General features: G+C 41.5%; 1 protein-coding gene across 7 annotated transcripts in view; it reads left to right on the top strand.

Annotated features, from left to right (window-relative positions):
• itprid2 (ITPR interacting domain containing 2) overlaps positions 1-18,039 on the top strand; it is a 186,117-nt gene that overhangs the window by 153,680 nt on the left and 14,398 nt on the right. For all 7 annotated transcript variants that reach the window (XR_012099061.1, XM_073047078.1, XM_073047076.1 and 4 more), the window contains 4 exons: positions 10,504-10,589; positions 12,799-14,004; positions 15,770-15,847; positions 17,607-17,734. Coding sequence is in view for 6 of the 7 variants with exons in the window: in XM_073047078.1 (XP_072903179.1) it covers positions 10,504-10,589; positions 12,799-14,004; positions 15,770-15,847; positions 17,607-17,734 (1,498 nt within the window). In the remaining variant the exon portion in view is untranslated. The remainder of the gene's footprint in view (positions 1-10,503; positions 10,590-12,798; positions 14,005-15,769; positions 15,848-17,606; positions 17,735-18,039) is intronic.

Genomic DNA, 18,039 nt, shown 5'->3' with positions numbered 1-18,039 from the left:
GGAATAATGATCTAGCCAGCACAACTGATATTTAATTCAGACCCTCATTCCTTGTAGCATATTCAGAAATATTTCCTGGACAGTTTTCAGTTTAACCATGTCTTTCCCTTAACAAAATGGCTAAGATTTTACATAGTACTTCAAGTGTGGTCGCACCAACGACTTTTATAACTACAACCTTACCTTGCCTTTCTAAGTTATGTGTTATGTGTATTACTGTGCTTTACACCTTGGTTTGAAGAAACATTGTCTCATATTATATGGTATATATGTTATATACATGTATATAGTTAAATGACAATAAACTTGAGTTGAAAGTCCTGCCCCAACTCATATACAATGCCCTGAATGAAGAATTGCAATAGGTTTTACATTTTTTTTAATTGTCACAAGTCCTGAGATACAGAGAAAAACCTGTCTTACGTACAGTTTATACAGATCAAATTATTACACAGTGCATTGTGGTAGAACAAGGTAAATGAATAACAGAAGGCTGAATAAAGGTCAGTAGTCACAGATAAAGTGCAGTGCAGTTAAACAATACAAGGTAAATAGTGAGGTCAAGATTCCATCTTGCCATCCTTGGGAATCCTTCAATGGTCTTGGATGCCAATTTGCTAAATACCTTTTTCATCACGTTGAACTCCACGGTCCTGAACCACCAGGTGTACTCCCTTTGTTTCATTACACTACCTAGTACCCTGCAATTCACAGTACAAATCCTACTCTGGTTTGACTTTCTAAAAATGCATTACCTCACACTTAACATGTATTGAAATCTGTTTGCCACTCCTCAGCCCACTTCCCTGATAAATAACCCTTTGTAATCTATGATAAACTCCACTATCAACAGTATCTCTTAGTTTCCTGTCTGTAAATTTACTGATCAAGTCTTTGGTGTTTGTGTCCAAATCACTTGTATGAATGCGAATAACAAAGGTCCCAACACTGACCCCATGGCACACCGCTCATCACCAGCCTCCATTCCGTGAAACAACCTTTATCCACCACACTGCTTCCTACCTCTGAGCCAATTTTGAATCCCCCATTCAGTTCTCCCAGGAATCCATGGGAGTTAACCCTCAAGACCAGTGTAGAAACTTGTCGAAGGCCCTGCTAAGCTTCAAATCGACATTATCCATTGCCCTACTCTTTAGGTTATCATTTTAAAGAACTCAAAGGTTTGCCTAACACAACTTTCCATGCCTATTTCCATGCTGACTCCTAATCAGAGTCTGTCTATCCAAATTTTGGTAAATTCAGAATACCCTCCAGTAATTTCCCCTACCCTTGCTGGCAGGCTGATTGGCCAGTAGTTTCCTGGGTTATCCTTGTTTTTAAATAACAGAAGAACATTAGCCACTTTCCAGTCTTTGGAAACTTCATCAGTGTCTGATGATGAAGCAAATATCTCCACTAGAGCCTCTGTAATTTCTTCTCTGGACTCCCACAAAACCCAGTGTATACTCAGTCAGGCCTAGCGATTCACAGAATCTAATAAGACCAAAAGCTATAGGAGCAGAATTAGGTCATTTGGCCCATCAAGTCTGCTCTGCCATTTCATCATGGCTGACCATTTCCCTCTCAGCCCCAATCTCCTGCCTTCTCCCTGTATCCCTTCATGCCCTGACTAATCAAGAGTTTTACTAAGATCCATCCACCTTAATCCAATATAAGGTTGCAAATACCTCCATCTTCAAAACAATACTTCAAAACATCTCCATCTGGCTGAAGCAATTCCTCCTCATCTCTATTTTAAAGGGACATCCTTCTATTCTGAGGCTGGGTCTTCTGGTCCTGGACTCCCCCACTAGTAGAAACATGCTCCTCACATTCACTCTGTCTAGGCTTTTCAACGTTCAATAGATTTCAGTGAGAACGTTCCTCATTCTTCTAAGCTCAAATGAGTACAGGCCCAGAGCTATCAAAAGCTTTGGCTTTCCTAATTACTGACTCAACCTGCAAGTTAACCTTTAGCAAATCCTACATTAGGGCACCAAAGTCCCTTTGCACCTCCAGTTTCGAATTTGCTCACCATCTAGAAAGTAGCCTATGCCTTTCTTTCTTCTATCAAAGTGCATGAGCACACACTTTTACACACTATATTCCATGTGCCACTTCTCTGCCTAATCTAATAAACTGTCCAAATCCTTCTGCAAATTCTCTGCTTTCTCAACACTACCTGCCCCTCCACCTATCTTTGTATCATCTGCAAACTGGGCCACAAAGCCGTCAATTCTGTCATCCAGATCATTAATACATAACATGCAAATTAATGGACGCCAGACAGTTTGCCACGGAACACCATTAGTCACTGGCAGCCAAACGAAAAAGTTTCCCTTTATTCCCACACTTTGCATTTTACCAGTCAGCCAAACTTCTGACAATGCTCGTATCTTTCCTGTAATGCGTTGGGGCATTATCTTTTCTGGCAGCCTTCTGAAGACCCAAGTAAATATCATCCATTGACTCTCCCTTGCTCAACTTCAAGCACACTGAGTCACAAAATAATATTAGCACGTCCCTGGGTGAGATGGCCGGAAGATTGACAAGTTGATGTAAAGTGTGAGGTGTATGTTTAGGTACAACAGTATAATGTTACTGGCGCTCTTATAATAAAACCAGCAGTCATATTAACATGTTAAACAGCAGCGATTGAAGATGAAATGTGACCAGTGCAGGATGAGAGTTTGTCTATTGGGGAGTGGAAGGGTAAGGCATTCAGGAAGGATGTACATGTGTGCTGGGTGGCAGCAGGGTGTTAAGAAGACTTAACAGCCTGGGGGAAGAAGCTGTTCCAGCCTGACAGTTCTGGTTCTTAAGCTGCAGTACCTCCATCTGATGGCAGGAGGCCAAAGAAATTGGGAAGGATAAAAGGGTCTTTGACAATTTTGGAGGCAATGAGTATGTAGTACTTCTGATATATGCCCTGAATGGGGGTGGAGAGAGGCCCTGACAATGCTTTTAGCAGTCCTCACTATCTGTTGTTGGGTCTTGCAATCTGATGCATTGCAATTCTCATACCAGATGGAAGTGCAGTTGATCAAGGCATCCAATGGTGATCTAGTGGAATGTGGAGAGAATGGTTGGGGGGTGGGGGGGGGGGGGTTGTTGAGGAGACTCACTGGCCTCAGTTTTCTCAGGAATTGGAGGCACTGATGTGCTCTTTTGTCTCAAGAGGTGGTGTTTAGACAAGGGACGAGGTGAGAGCATCATTAACATGCACACTGAAAAACTTGATACTCTTGACTCTCTCCAGAGAGAAGCCATTAATGTGCAGTAGTGTTATGAGGAGGTGCAGGTTCACGGGTTTGGTGAGTGAGACAGAAGGCACTGGTTATTAATAAGCACATAATTAATCATTTATTACGAACAGTAAAACTTTCAACCAAATATCTGTCTGCCCAAGTTACACAACTACAAAACTAAGTATTCAATAAACAGATATTTAGCTAAGAGCATAGGTGGGCCTCCTAAACCTGAAGCATACTTTCCCAATGGTTCTTCAACACTGGTCATGGTCTCAGTGTGAAGTGGGCCCTGGGGATGAAGGAAATGACACCAGGCCACCTGCACGTGTTAGTCTTATAACCATGAGTGCCTGAAATCAGACGCTGGTGCCATGGCATAAAAAGTAAACCATGGGAAAAGAGCTGCAGCATCCTTCAATCAATGACTGGCACGGTAGGAGAGGCTTTCGACCAGCTACCCTCCCGCACGACAAGCTTTGGTGCTGGTGCCCAGCGTGATGCAGCCAGAGATGTTGCTGCCAGTGTGGACTGTCTGTGGTCCCTTTGTCAGGAGTTCAAGATCCAATTACAGAGAGAGGTGCTGAGACTCAACACGGACAGTTTCCGTGCTCCTTTCCCTTTCTTCAATGACCTTCTGTCCTCTCCTTTCAGATACCCACTTCTCCAGCTCTTTATCTCTTTCACCAATCGACTTCCCAGCTCTTTGCTTCACTCCCCCTCCTGATTTCACCTATCTCCTACTACCTTGTATTTCTTCCTCCCTTCCCCCCCTCCCCCCTTTCTTACTCTAACTTCTCATCTTTTTTTTCCTCCCATGCTGCTAAAGGGTCTCGGTGCGAAAAGTCGACAGTTTACTCTTTTCCACAGATGCTGCCTGGCCTGCCGAGTTCCTCCAGCATTTTGTGTGTGCTGCTCGGATTTCCAGCCTCTGCAGATTTTCTCCAGTTTTCCCACCAGCTTTTGGTTAATGTTTATATTGAAAGCGCAACAGAAATCAATGAATTGTCATCTAGGTTAGACAGGAATGTGTAAAGGACTGAGGTCATGGGATTGTTGATGAACTAATTTGGGTGATATGCAAGCTGGGAAGGGTCCAATGTGATGAGAGGGCTGGATTTAATGCAATTCCTGACCAGCCACTCTAAACACTTCATTATTACTGAGTTCAGTGCCACGGGACGGTAGACACTGAGGCAGGATACAGTCAGCCTCCTGGACACCAAGATAATGGTGGGGACCTTGAAGCCTATTGGTATGTTGGACTGATTCAGGAAGATGTTGAAGATCTAGCGTGAGAACATCTGCTCGCAGAGCTGCATACTCGAACAGAAGGCTGGGTATGTTATCAGACTGTGCAACTTTGTGTGGGTTGATCCTGGTTAAGGTCTTCCTCACATCAGCTGTGGCTAGACAGAATGCTTGCTCCTTGGGAGGTGTGGGGGGGGGGGGGAGGACTTTCTCACATAATTTAGTGCATCACAAAATTACATAAAAGACATTCAGCCTGTCAGGAAAATGGGCATCACTGTAATTGATGTGCAGGGTGGTCTTATAGTCTGTTATGTCTTGCCACATGTGTCACGTTTCTCTCCTTTTTTCTTTTTTAGTTGCCTTCTGTTGGTATTTAAAAACTTCCCAATCATAGAATCATAGAAAACTTAGCACAATACAGGCCCTTCGGCCCACAAAGCTGTGCCGAACATGTCCTTACCTTAGAACTACTTAGGCTTACCCATATCCCTCTATTTTTCTAAGCTCCATGTATCCATCCAGGAATCTCTTAAAAGACCCTATCGTTTCCACCTCCACCACCGCCACTGGCAGTCCATTCCACACTCTCACCACTCTCTGTGTAAAAAACAACAACTTACCCCTGACATCTCCTCTGTACCTAGCTTCTCACTAATGTTGCCATATAGTATGGAAGCGCTTTTGCTTTTATGCTGTCTTTGACTTCCCTAGGATGCTGCTGGCTGTTGTTGCTCTGCTATCATCCCTGCAGGTGTCCCCTTCCAGTCAGCCGTGGCCAGCTCCTCTCTCATGCCTGTGTAGTTAGCTTTATTCAAAAGCAATACTGATATATCCAATTTTAGCTTCTCCCTGTCAGATCAGTCACTACCTCCTAAGGCTTCCTTTACTTTAAGCTCCCTACTCCTCAAGATCTCCAATACTGCTTCTTTCACTATTTTGATATATTTCAGGACATTATTGTTCTTTTCCCTAAAACTTAATGGCTTCTGTGAGCTTGTCCATAGCAAATAGAAATGAAAAATATTCATTTAAGATTCCACCCACCTCTCCTGACTCTACACATGGATAACCACATAATGTTTAAGAGGTTCTAGTTACCCCTTTGATCTTAATATACTTATGGAATCTGATATGATTCTCTTTGCATTATTCTCTGAGGGTATCTTGTATCCCCTTTTTGCCCTTCTGATTTCTTAAGTGGACTCCGTCCATTGTGCTCTCCAGGGCTTTGCTTTATCCACGGCTGACCTTTGCCTCATTTTTCATGACCAGAGCCTCAATATTCCTAATTAGTCAGGACTTGTGGACCATTCCTATCTTTTCTGATTTTTTTTTAAATGATTGTAATTACAGTGGCTGGTCCCAATTGCTATCTAAGCCACTGCTTAGCCTAATTTTCTCTTACAAGCTGCCTTCTTTCCAATGGGGCTATCTCTTATTTTTCTTGAGAAACATTTCCTGAACACGTAATGGATTCTGTCATCAAATCCCTCAGTACTGTGATAGTCCCACATTAGAGAAGTTAAAATCACCTACCATTGCAACTATATTATTTCTATTGTAATTTCCAATCTTCTGCATATTTGAATGGTAAACCTTTCAAATTCCACAGTAATTCTGGTGTTGCTAGAACATTTCAAGTAAATTAAATGATCTAAATTAGTTGGCCCAACCATTATCAGTGGAGAATAAACTCCAACTCAGCTTCCGTGCTGTATTGTTTACTTGATTGACGTTGGCAGCTTTAAACTTTCAGCTCAATTGTTTTGGCTGGGAGTTCGTATGTAATTTATCTGTCTGCCCTCCACCCTGAAACATGGCACTGATAATGAAATACAGTTCTGAAATTCTGCAGCTCACAGGCCTTGTTTGAAAATCTAAAGCCTAGCATGTACCATGGGCATTATCATAGTACCACGGGCAATATCATAGCCAAGGCTAATTCTTTACTTTCAAGTCCCTGCAGGAACACTGCTGAGTGAGCAAGAATGCAAGTCCTGGCTTTTTTCCCTCCCTGACTAAGAGACACTGAGGCTTTTGTGGTATTCTGTTGCTGTGACTGAGCTGTATGTGGTCTGCCTGGAATGGGAACCACATTTTGACCTATTTTCTTGCAGATAATACAGAAGATGGAACACCCTTGAAATTAGAATTAGGCCTAGCAGACCTGAGAACTGGAGGCATCTTTTCACACAAATAACAGTAGAAATTTGGAATTCACTTCAAGTTTGTGGATACTGGGTTCATTAAGTTTTTTTTTGTTTAAAAATAACTTTAACAATGGATACAGGTTGATTGGGAATGAAAACACCATGGTGGTTGGTAATTAGATCATAACAAAATAGTATGATCCTGATCTACTTACCTGTGTGAGCCGGCTGGTGGTGTAATGGCATCTGCACTGGACTTAGAGGAGAGCGGTCCAGGGTTTGAATCCAGCTGGCTTCTTGCATACTTTCCATCCGTGCTGGGTTGAGCATTGAGCTAGCAATGCGATCTCATTTTAAAAAAAGCAGACAAAAATACTAGAGAAATGACAAGGTTGCTGCCCAATGCACCACAAGGAACAGCAACAACAACTTGTGTATGTGTGTAATAGTCGTGAGGGTTGGACGACTTACTAATGGATACACAGTATGTTTAGCTCCTTTCCATACTTGAGCACAGCTTTTCTTCTAAACCATTTTTCTGTGAGGTAATATTTAGAGGCCTAACCTCCCAATGTGAGGATATAGTTGCAGTTAAGGAGTGAAGCAAAGATTAGTGAGGGGTTGTGCTCTGAGGGATGATCAGGTGGACCTGGGCTTAGTCCCTTTAGAAGAAGGAGAGGTGAAGGGATGACTGCAATAAAACCTCTACAACATTCATATTGGGTTGGACAGGGTAGATATTCAGATTGTTTTCCCAGGCTGAGATACCTGGAGCTAAGGGTCACTGTCTCAAAATAAGGGGTCAGCCACTCAGGACAGCAATGAAAATGCCATTTCTTCACCTAGAGTATGGCCAAATCTTAAGAATTCTCCACCCAAGAGAGCTATGGGGGCTTTATGTTTGAGTATATTCAAGACAGTAATTGATGTTTTGTATTTTAATGTAATCTAAGGGTGTGTAGTAAAGGGAAGGAGGCGATGCTGAGGTAGAAGATCAGCCATGATCTGAATCAATAATGTTGTAGGCATGAGGGGAAAAATGACATGTTCCAGTTTCTGTTCGCTAAACTTTTCTTGACTGAACAGATAATTGATTTCTTATTTTTAACTTTATAGCTGAAGTAAATTGAGGAATGTTAGTGTACCTCTTTCTGCAAGGCTGTGCTGGTTTTTCCAGTACAATTCCCCAGAGGCTGTTGAGCCTGCATCATGGATCAAGGAATTTCAAGAACCTTGGTGATTTTGGCTCAGATCTAACTTGCAAGGTCTTTGGCACTTATTTAAGGAACATTGCTTGGAAGCTGGCCCTCATCGCAAGCTGGCCATGTCCTCTAAATTAATAGTCATCGTAAAAGGCCATTGACCGGAAAGGTTAACTCTTTCTCACCTGTCAAAGATATTGAAAGATCAACTGAACTGCACAGTTCTCTTTTAATCACTTGGATGATGGCAGGTGCTTGTGAATACTGACAGTAGTTTGGAAGGAGAATGTTTAGTCTTTCAAGTTTAAAATTTTCAGGAGTATTTAAACTGGGTACTAATATCCTTATTAGGCCCTATACAGCTATGCATTAGCCTTAACCAAATGGAGGGGAGCCTACGTCCATCAGGGTATGAGCACCTGTCTGCTGATACTTAGCCACCTGCTGTATGCCCACAAGCTGAGCAGTCAGAAGAACTTCTGGGTTGCACAGTTTTTACACAAGCAGTTTCAGTACAGTCTAGGCCTTGGCAGTGCTCAGAAGCAGCCCTGATTTTTCTTTTGTAAATAAATCAAAGTTAGTAACATTTTTATTAATATATTCTCACGGGCTATAGCTGAAGGATGAAAATGTACCACATTAATTTTTTTATGTAACAATTGCCGGTTCCCATTTTTAACGCGAGCACAGTTTGCTGCTACCATCATTAGCACAAGAGCTGTTATACATGTTTGGTGTGCTGTGCTGTAAGTGACTTGTTTGGTGCAAAAAGAATCTGAACAGATGTGTCCCATAATTATGATGCAACCCTATTTTCATTCAAGAGCTAAAGCAAACTTTGGGACTACATTGAGTTGATTTTGACTTTGCAACCTAGTTGATCATTGACAGGTTCCCTGCCACAGCAGATCAGATAACACCTTGTACCTTGATCAGGAACCAGGATTGGCATTACTTAAAGGACAATCGTAATTTCGAAGCTTAATTTTATAAAAACTGTTAGAAATTGCTTCATGGAATCTGTTAGAAATCTATAATTTACGGAATAACATACATTACCAATAGGAGAATGTGTGTATGAGAAATATTTCATCATTCATATGGTTATAACTATTCTTAAAATGACTGCATAATTTGCAAACTATTTTAAAAAAATTTCTCCACTCTTGATTCTAAGCATCCTTTGAGGGAAAAGTGCAAGTTTTTATGCAAAGGAAAGATGTGCAGATGATGGAAATCTGAAACAGCAGATAATATTGGAAGCACTCTGGATGTCAGGCAGGATATACAATATGGAAAGAGAAATAGAATTAACATTTCAGATCAAACACCTATAGTCAGAACTGGGAAAGAATGACCACAATTTAGAATGTTATCTCAGTTCCATCTTTATCCTTTCTGGGGAACTGTGCAATCAGTGAATGGTGAAAAGCATATCTGAATGTATCTCTCATAAGCTAGGAAGGTTTAAAGCAGCATCCACTGTGGTAAATATTGATAGTATGGAGAAAGATAAGTGTGACTGTACAAATGCGAGATTGAAGGGAAGTTATGCTTGTCACTCTACGATTATTTATGCATAAACACACCACTTCTTGGCTGTATAGTGATGAGAATTACTAAAAGGAAAAAGAGGCACAAAGTGGAAAAACAAAGCTGTTGGAGCAGCTTTCATGTGTAGGAAATAGATTACCGTTCAGGTCTAAAAAGCTATTAATCACTGGAATAATGAAATGTGCCACAATCAAAGATAAGGAGCAATAGCTTTGGTTCAACTAATTTCCTTGAACTGTGGAATCTACACTCAGTAGCCACTTTATTAAGTACCTCCTGTACCAAAGAAAGCAGCTACTGATTGTATGTTAGTGGTTTCCTGCTGCTCGTCCACTTCAAGGTTCGATGTGTTGTGCATTCAGAGAGGCTCTTCTGCATACCACTGTTGTAACTCGTGGTTATTTCAGTTATTGTCTCCTTCCTATCAGCTTGAACCAGTCTGGCCATTCTCCTCTGACCTCTGTCATTAACAAGGCACTTTTGCCCTGGAATTGCTGCTCACTGAATGATTTGTTTCTCATACTATTCTCTGTAAACTCTAGAGACTGCTTTGTGCAAAAATCACAGGAGATCAGCACATTCTGAGATACTCAGACCACCCCTTCTGGCACCAACAATCATTCCACAATCAAAGTCACTTTGATCACATTGCTTCCCCATTCTGATGTTTGATCTGAATAACAACTGAACCTCTTGACCGTGTCTGAATATTTTTGTGCATTGAGTTACTGCCACATGATTGGCTGATTAGATAGTTGTATTAGCAAGCAAGTGCACAGGTGTACCTAATAAAGTGGACAGTGAGTGTATGCAGCACTTGTCTTGGCTGAGTGAAAGAATGAGATGCTTTGAATTGTTGATTGTTACTCATTAACAACTTCTGAAGCAGAAAACCAATACAAGTGAATATCAAACCAGAAACAGGGCAGAATAATTTATAGAGCTTGGCCTGACTGAATGATTATACTGGTTTGGGCAGTGGATTGACATTGCCATTGCAAATTCTCCAGCTGCAGTTTCCATTTCCAGCTCTTGTTTTGTCTATGTACTCATTCTAATTTAAGTTTGGATTTAATGAAGGACACTTTTTTCCAGAGCATTTTATAAGGACCAGCAGTTCCCATTCGGACAGCAGCGGGTTTGCAGAAGATCCATCCTCGGACTTGACCGGACTGTCTCAGGTAGAAATGTTTACTTTATTACAATAAAAATTGGGAAATGTTGCATGGAATTTAGAAAGAGGTGAAAATGGCAAAGGGGGTTGGGGTAAGCTACAGATTTGACCTTCAATCTTCAGGTGCAGATCTCAGCGGGCAGGTCTTTACTGGAGGAGTCTGGCCTCACACTTTCTAAAGATTAAGTGGAACTCACCCATGCAGATATGACTTCCTGTCGAGGGCACTTCTTCCATCACTTTTCTCAGCTGGTCCTGTCCTGTGTTGTCTCTACTCGTTCTTCCTGCTAAATCTGAGGTTTCACCTGTTGCACCCTTGAACGTACGTGGCAAGTTTGTGGAAAGATATTGTTGCTACACCACATCCTATAGAATTCGCAACGTAAGATGATTATAAACCACCTGATGAAGTAACAAGAAAGCTGGTTAAATAAATTCATGCGAGACGGTTCAGTTGGTGAATTCCTTTTTACGATGGAATGTTGGAACACAGCATTAGCCAGCGCATTGAGTTCTAGACTGGTAGCTCTGGCATTAAGTCAGCTTCTGGATACCATAATCTGCTTGCTGTTTATATTTACAGCTGACCTACACTGTATAAATGGGAATGTTTACAGCAACAAGTCTCACAAATTTGTGAATGTGCTATTTCGGACACTATTTTGCACCCCCTGTGGGATCTCCTATGAAGGGCTACCCACTCCAATTTCCTTGATGTTCTCTTTCTACCATCTGTATTTTTCAAAATATTTTTTTGAAATCTCAATGTTTACTGTATTTTCTTACTGCATCTGCACTATTCAATTAATTGAAATTAAATCACCTTTTACAAATTGCCCGTTGAAATTTAAGGGCCTGAAGTAAGCAGCATGCCACTGTTGTGAGTTTACAAAATATATCCTAATCTACGATGTGCACCCAGTCTAATTACCCATCTAAATTAGCCTCGCTTTGTCAGTGGGTGTCAGATTTCTAATGCATGACTCTTAAGACCAACTTTAATGTCTAATAAATCTGTTCTAACTGCAATTGAAATGTATATCTGTGGATAGTGTTGACCTCTTTGGTGGCTGAGACCCAGCAGATGCTGTAGGTCATATATTTAAGAATTTTAAAAGCTGAGGTGGAGATACTTGTATTTGTAAAATAATCAACATTGATTTTTAAATTGGACAGCTGTATTCCCATCTGACTCAGATGTTATGTTGATTCACGTCTGGTATCGCATTCAGATTCAGTGGAGCTTGCATTGTTCATTCCTCGTGCTGCTGTGCACCTACAGCTTTGTTTCTAGGAATCTTGTTCTTTTCAATAGATCAGTTGACACAGTAATACTTCTTATACCGACTACTTGTCTGTTGATTCTTGTACGTATTATTTATAGACAGACATTATTTTGGATTAACCATACAACAGACTTTTCAGACAAGTTGCTGCATCTTAACTGCTCTTTGCTTCCCTGTCATATAATTAAATAGGAAGGTCAAGTCTGTTGAATTGAAATTTCTGTGGCAAAAGAACACAAATATTTATAATTTATTTCAAAGTCAGTTGATATGATAAAGAGATGCAAGTGATGGTTGATGGAAAGCTAACTGTTGAAGATCAGATTTGTAGGCTTTTGTTTAAATTTTAGTCTTATCTGCTTATAACTGACCCAAAGTGGATTTTATTTTACCCATATTGTAGCTTTAGTTTAACACTCCCTTCTTTCTAAGTGACTGGGCTATGTATATTTATTTGATCTGTTTTAAATGAACAGCTAAATCAATAATATCTATGTAGTTTCTGCAATATCTGTTACACAAAGGCCACACTCCTGGGCCAGGTTTTAAAATTAAAAAGCATGCAGATTTTCAGTTTAGAGAAATTTTAGTTCTAATAGGCACTACATTGGCACACAATCACTGAAATATTTTTATGATTGTAATTACTGAAATGAGCCACATTATTTTTCGTCTGCTTGATGGTTGAAATGCTTTACCAAACTGTTATGAAAGCCATAATCGCAACTGAATAGCACGTGACTGACTTCTACAAGAACTCTGTAATTCTTTTTTAAAAAAACGTCATTCTTATTTATAATCCTTCCATATTGAGCTTTTTTCCTGGAAAGAAAATGTCTAAGAGGATAAAGCTATTTTATTTAAGATGACAGATTGAATTTTCACCTGAATTGTTTGTATTTCCCGTTTAATTCTTGTGCTCTATCCAAGGGGCCAGATGGTTACCTGCAAGCAATGGGAAGCAGTGCTGACAGCTGTGACAGTGAGACCACAGTCACGTCCATAATTGATGATCTTCAGACGCCTCTGAGTGGTGACCAGAAGTTTTTCACTCCGTTTCAAACGCCGGTGGATGATATGACTCTGGACCTGAAGGAAACAAATTCAGATCCAAATGTGGAATTAATTTCTGATAATGTGACGGAGATGGACAGTGAGGCAACTACTGGTACAGATGGCTGCGTGCAGTCAGCTGACCAAAATGCTTTGGGTTTTATTGATGGTGAGGTGGAGCTGGATGCAGAAGGTGATGTGAACTGCGACGGTGAGGAAGGAATTCCTACGTACTCTGGGCATCCTGGAGCACGCGAAAGACGGAAGAGCATAGACTCTGTACTCAGTTGGAATTCCAGCCCTGTTATTGCTACTTCTGAAGCCTTTGACTTTTCCTCCTCCTCGTTGGGTAAGATCACCACAGTACTCGAGAGGGCAAAAACAAAAACCTATGCTGTCTCCATTGCCTCTGGAAGAACAAGGCGTCCAGTGACCAAAGCAAATGATCGAATCATCAGAGAAGAGGAGAGGACCTCCAGGAATGAAACTCTTATGAAGCTCAAACGATCTTCTTTTCAAAGGTCCAGCTCTCTTCCAACTAAACTGCTCAATCCAGTGCGAGTGGTGTCATCGTTAAGCATACAACTGGCATCCGATAGCAGCACACAACACAGTTCACCAAGGTTCACCTACAGATATTCTGCTCAGAAGGAAGGGGAATTGCCCGCTGAGGAAGAAAATGAGCAGTCACTGTGCCGATCAGAGCTTTATATCCCAACCGAGACGAAAGAGAAAAGTAGGAAGCAATTCACTGTGAGCAAGCAAGATGAAGAACCACAACATAGGCTGGCCTCCCAGACGCTGTCAATGCCGCCACATTTAACACAGTCCTGCTGTTCTCTTCATACACTCCCTTCAGAGTGGCAAGACCAGCCTCTGTGTGCTCACGCGAGAACCAGGAGCACGTGCAGCATTCCCAACCTCGGGGAATATACCTGTGCATCACCTTATGGATTCATGTATCCTCCGAGACCAATGTCACACTCTTATCGTCACAGTTCAATGAATCCTCCGTCTGCTATTGAATCACAGCTCCGCCGAGTCCTCACGGAGATAAGGAGCACGGTGCAGAATCTTTCTCGGGTAAAGCATAACTTAATTTCAAGAACTGGGGAAATATATTTACTCCATTACATGAGTCTAAGAATGAATTCTGGCCATAGTACTGAGTAAATCACACACTTCTGAAAAACAGCTGGTTGACAAGTTTAATGTACATTTTGTTTTGTAAAGGAAGCTTAAAGTGGGTTCAGAGTTACACATCATTGACATGCTACTGACATTTAGACCATTTGAAAGAGAGCACTCGGTGCAAAAACAGGCCCTTCAGTCCATCTAGTCTGTGTTGGCCTGCACTTATGCCTCCATACCTCTCTCATCCATGAACCTATCCAAGCTTTTCTTAAATGTTAAATGATCCTGCATGTACTACTTCCACTGGCAGCTCATTGCACACACGCACCACCCTTTAGGTGAAACTTCCCCTCTGATTCCCGGTATATGTTTAACCCCTGACCTGATATTCTTGTCTCAGCAAACCTGGGGTGGAAGCCTGCAAACATTCACCCCCATCTATCGTCAGCCCATCACTCCTACTGAAGACCAGGCCATTGACAGCAGCTCGTCAGAGTCCTCTCTCCTGGGCTAGTCTTTCAAGTTTTCCAGACGTAGCCCATCTTTTTGGTGTATCCCTCTTCTCCCAGGGTTGAGGTCCCAGGAGCTTCTGTTGGCGTTTCTGTAGCACTGGGTTTTTACGGGATGGGGTTGCTAGCCCTATGCCCAACCCTGCTTTCGCAGCCGGACATGGGACCACTGGTGGAGTTCATGCTATCTACATCCTTCCTTCTTAATTTTGTATACCTTTAAGATCTCCTCTCATTTTCATATTTTCCAGGGAATGAAGTCCTAACCTGTCCTAATTTTGGTCTTCATGGTAATGACAGCGTAGTGTAGCAGCTCACTTAATGCTTCACAGCACCAACGATCCAGCTTCCCCTCCCAATGCTGTCTGTAAGGAGTTTGTACGTTCTCCCCCTTGACTGTGTGTGTTTTCTCTGGGCGCTCCAGTTCCCTCCCACATTCCAAAGATGTATGGTTTATGACATGTTATGTTGACTCCAGAACAATTGTTCGATACATATGTGACAAATAAATCTAATTCTCCTCTCAAGTCCCGACGACATCTTCATAAATTTTCTCTGCTATCTTTTAAGCTTATTGATATCTTTCCTGTAGGTAGGTGACTAGAACTGCTCACAATACTCCAAATTCGGCCTCACCAAAGTCTTATACAACTTTAACGTGCTAACTGAACTCCTGTACTCAGTGCCTTGATTTATCGAGGCCAATGTACCAAATGATCTCTTTATGGCCATATCTACCTGTGCTGCCACTTTAAGGAATTATGGATCTGCATTCCTCGTCTCTTTGTTCTTCTGCACACCTCAGTGCTCAGCCGTTTACTGTTAAGACTGGTTTGTTGTCCCATTGTGCAATACCTCACACTTGTCTGCATTAAATTCCATCTCCCATTTTTCAGCCCGGTGATCCAGTTCACTTTGCTAACTTTGGTAGCCTTCCTCGCTGTCCAATGCACCCCTATCTTAGTGACATCCACAAACTTGTTGATCCAGTTTACCACATTATCATCTAAACTATTGATGTAAATGATAAGCAACACAATCAGCACTGATCCCTGTGGCACACAGCTAAGTCACTTAGAAATCTCTTAATTGTGATTGTTGCAGTCTTACTTTTAACTGTTCATTATATATTTATCTTCAAAAATTCTCTTCATTTCTCAGTAATTACATTTTCTTGTTAACCAAGTCATTTGTTTGATTTACAGATCCCAATCTATCAGGGCACTGACCTTTCATTCCCATACTATCCATCAATGAGGTCGGGCCTTTTACCTATGTATGAAGTAAGTTGTTTTAACTTAAATCTGTTCACAGTTGCAGTGTACAAATTTTTATCGCAGTGTCTTTTGGAAATTTTGCAGTTGGTGGATGGAAGTGACATAATAATGTTGGTAATCAAACATGTTCTGTTATTGTTTAACCAGTGCAACCATTGGGAGGACTAGCTACATGTGTACAGTTGTGCAGGTTCAAATTTTCATCCTAAATGTGTTTCCAATTGGTGCACCCAAAATGAGTCTCGCCCTGTAGTACCAGGGTAGAGCCATCAGATAATGGTTATTGGAGATGGCCTGGCCATTGTGTGTATAGATGGCATTTGATACCTCTCAGGACAGGAGTGATTGTAACCTTTTGATGCTGTATGTGTCATGGATTGTTTACGTTGCAAATGAGCTGAGTACCACACTAGCCTTGGCAAACATTTTCACTCATAATGATAGTTGGGAGAAGTTAGATTTTGTTGTTAAATTGATAGTGACGCCTGTGTTATCTGCAGTTAATTAGTGCTGCCGTTATGTGCTGCGATGTGTTACTGTTAGATTTTTGGAAATGGTATTTGATCCTCTGCCACACCTTTGAAATGGCACGATTTTGCTGAATGTGTACAGTGGATGCAAACTCTACTGAGTAGAGGAAGCGGAACGTTAAAAGCAACTGTTTAATAGTGGAATAATTGCTAATTATAATGATTCATCTCTGGCAGTTCCATGGTTCAATGTACAACCTGAAATCCTTACTCCTCGCAGGCATCCATGAAACCCCAAAGAATGAATGTCAGAAAATGTCTGAACCCCGTCCCATGGACAAGCAGCAACAAAAGCAAAAACCCCCCTCCTCCCTCACTTGCTCCAGCCAAAGCATCAGCCCTCACCACCCACCATGCAAGCAATAGCAAAGCCCCCCCAGAGATAATGATTTTGAGCCCACCGAAAGCTACTGTCTGTCCCAGCGCTTTGACATCTCGGGCAGGCTGTCTCTAACTAGCGAGGGGGAGAGAGTTATCGCTCCTGCCACCGTGAGAGGGAGAGCAACAACGCGCTATTTTAATGCTGCAATCTGCAGTGTTGTTTATTCGAGCTCCCCTGGCTCAAGGGCCTTCTTTCGACAGCAGCGTACGCTGGTGTCTCGCGGTTTCAATTTTCCGCAACGCTTCAGTCAGCAACACTGACGAGGAATCGCTCGTCCACAGGGCTGCACCCTGAAGGTGCACGTCCTCCAGGTCCCACCTGCGTATATCAAAAATGCCAGCTCGGTGAGTTCCAAGAGCAGAAACCACCACCGTGAAGAACCACAGCTTGAGTGCAGCTGTGGATCTCTGATTCAGACAAGACCCCAGCCACCTTGAAAAGGAAAAAAAAAGGAGGGAGAAGATGAACTGGAAGAAGTTACCTAGGTCCATAAAAATGTCTGGCACCGTCTTTGGCTCCTCCCACTCAAATTAATTGTTACAGGTCTTTCAAAACTTTATTCGGAAATATATAAGATTTAAAATATTCCACTTATTCCAATATACTTGTTTCTAGATCCTTGGCTGTTTGTTTCTCAATCTTAAATCTAATTGCCCAATTTCCCTAGTGCCTGATGCATTACTTCCCTGATTTGTCAGCTTCCGTGTTCAGCAGTTTTGGGATCTGCACAGATAAATTTGAGCAATGACAGATGTCATTACACATCTCTGCTACAAAAAAAATCTCTGAGCCAGCAATATTTGTCAGCTTTCAGGAGATTAGATGCTAATTTTTTTTTTACTAAACTTTTCAGAATACGTATCAAGAGCTGCAGATGATGAGAAGAAATCTGAACTTTTTTAGAACACAAATGATGGACTTGGAATTCGTGATGCTGAGGCAGCAAACTATGGTGTATCGACACTTAACCGATGAGGAGAGGTACGTTCTTTCATTCTCAAAATTCATTTTCAAAGGAGAAATGTTACTTTCATCTTTCTAACACTAAGTTCCATAGTTATTTTTAAAGGATCCATGATTTTTAAAAGATCCAAATCCAGCAGGTAGACTCTGCAAAACTGCTGTTTCTTTTTTTTTTACTAAATTTAAATGTTAGCAGCTGAAGGATGGATTTGAGACAGAATTGTTGAGGCTAGTATTTCATGATGTAGGTTCATTTAAAGAGACAGCAAGTTTCAGTACGAGATGCTGTGTGATCAAGACTTGACTGGATGTTATTTTTGTTG

This window comes from Hemitrygon akajei, chromosome 5 (genome assembly GCF_048418815.1).
Source record: "Hemitrygon akajei chromosome 5, sHemAka1.3, whole genome shotgun sequence".
NCBI classification, from domain to species: domain Eukaryota; kingdom Metazoa; phylum Chordata; class Chondrichthyes; order Myliobatiformes; family Dasyatidae; genus Hemitrygon; species Hemitrygon akajei.
The sequence above is the reverse complement of the archived record's forward strand: the minus strand, read 5'-3'. Positions and strand labels throughout refer to the sequence as shown.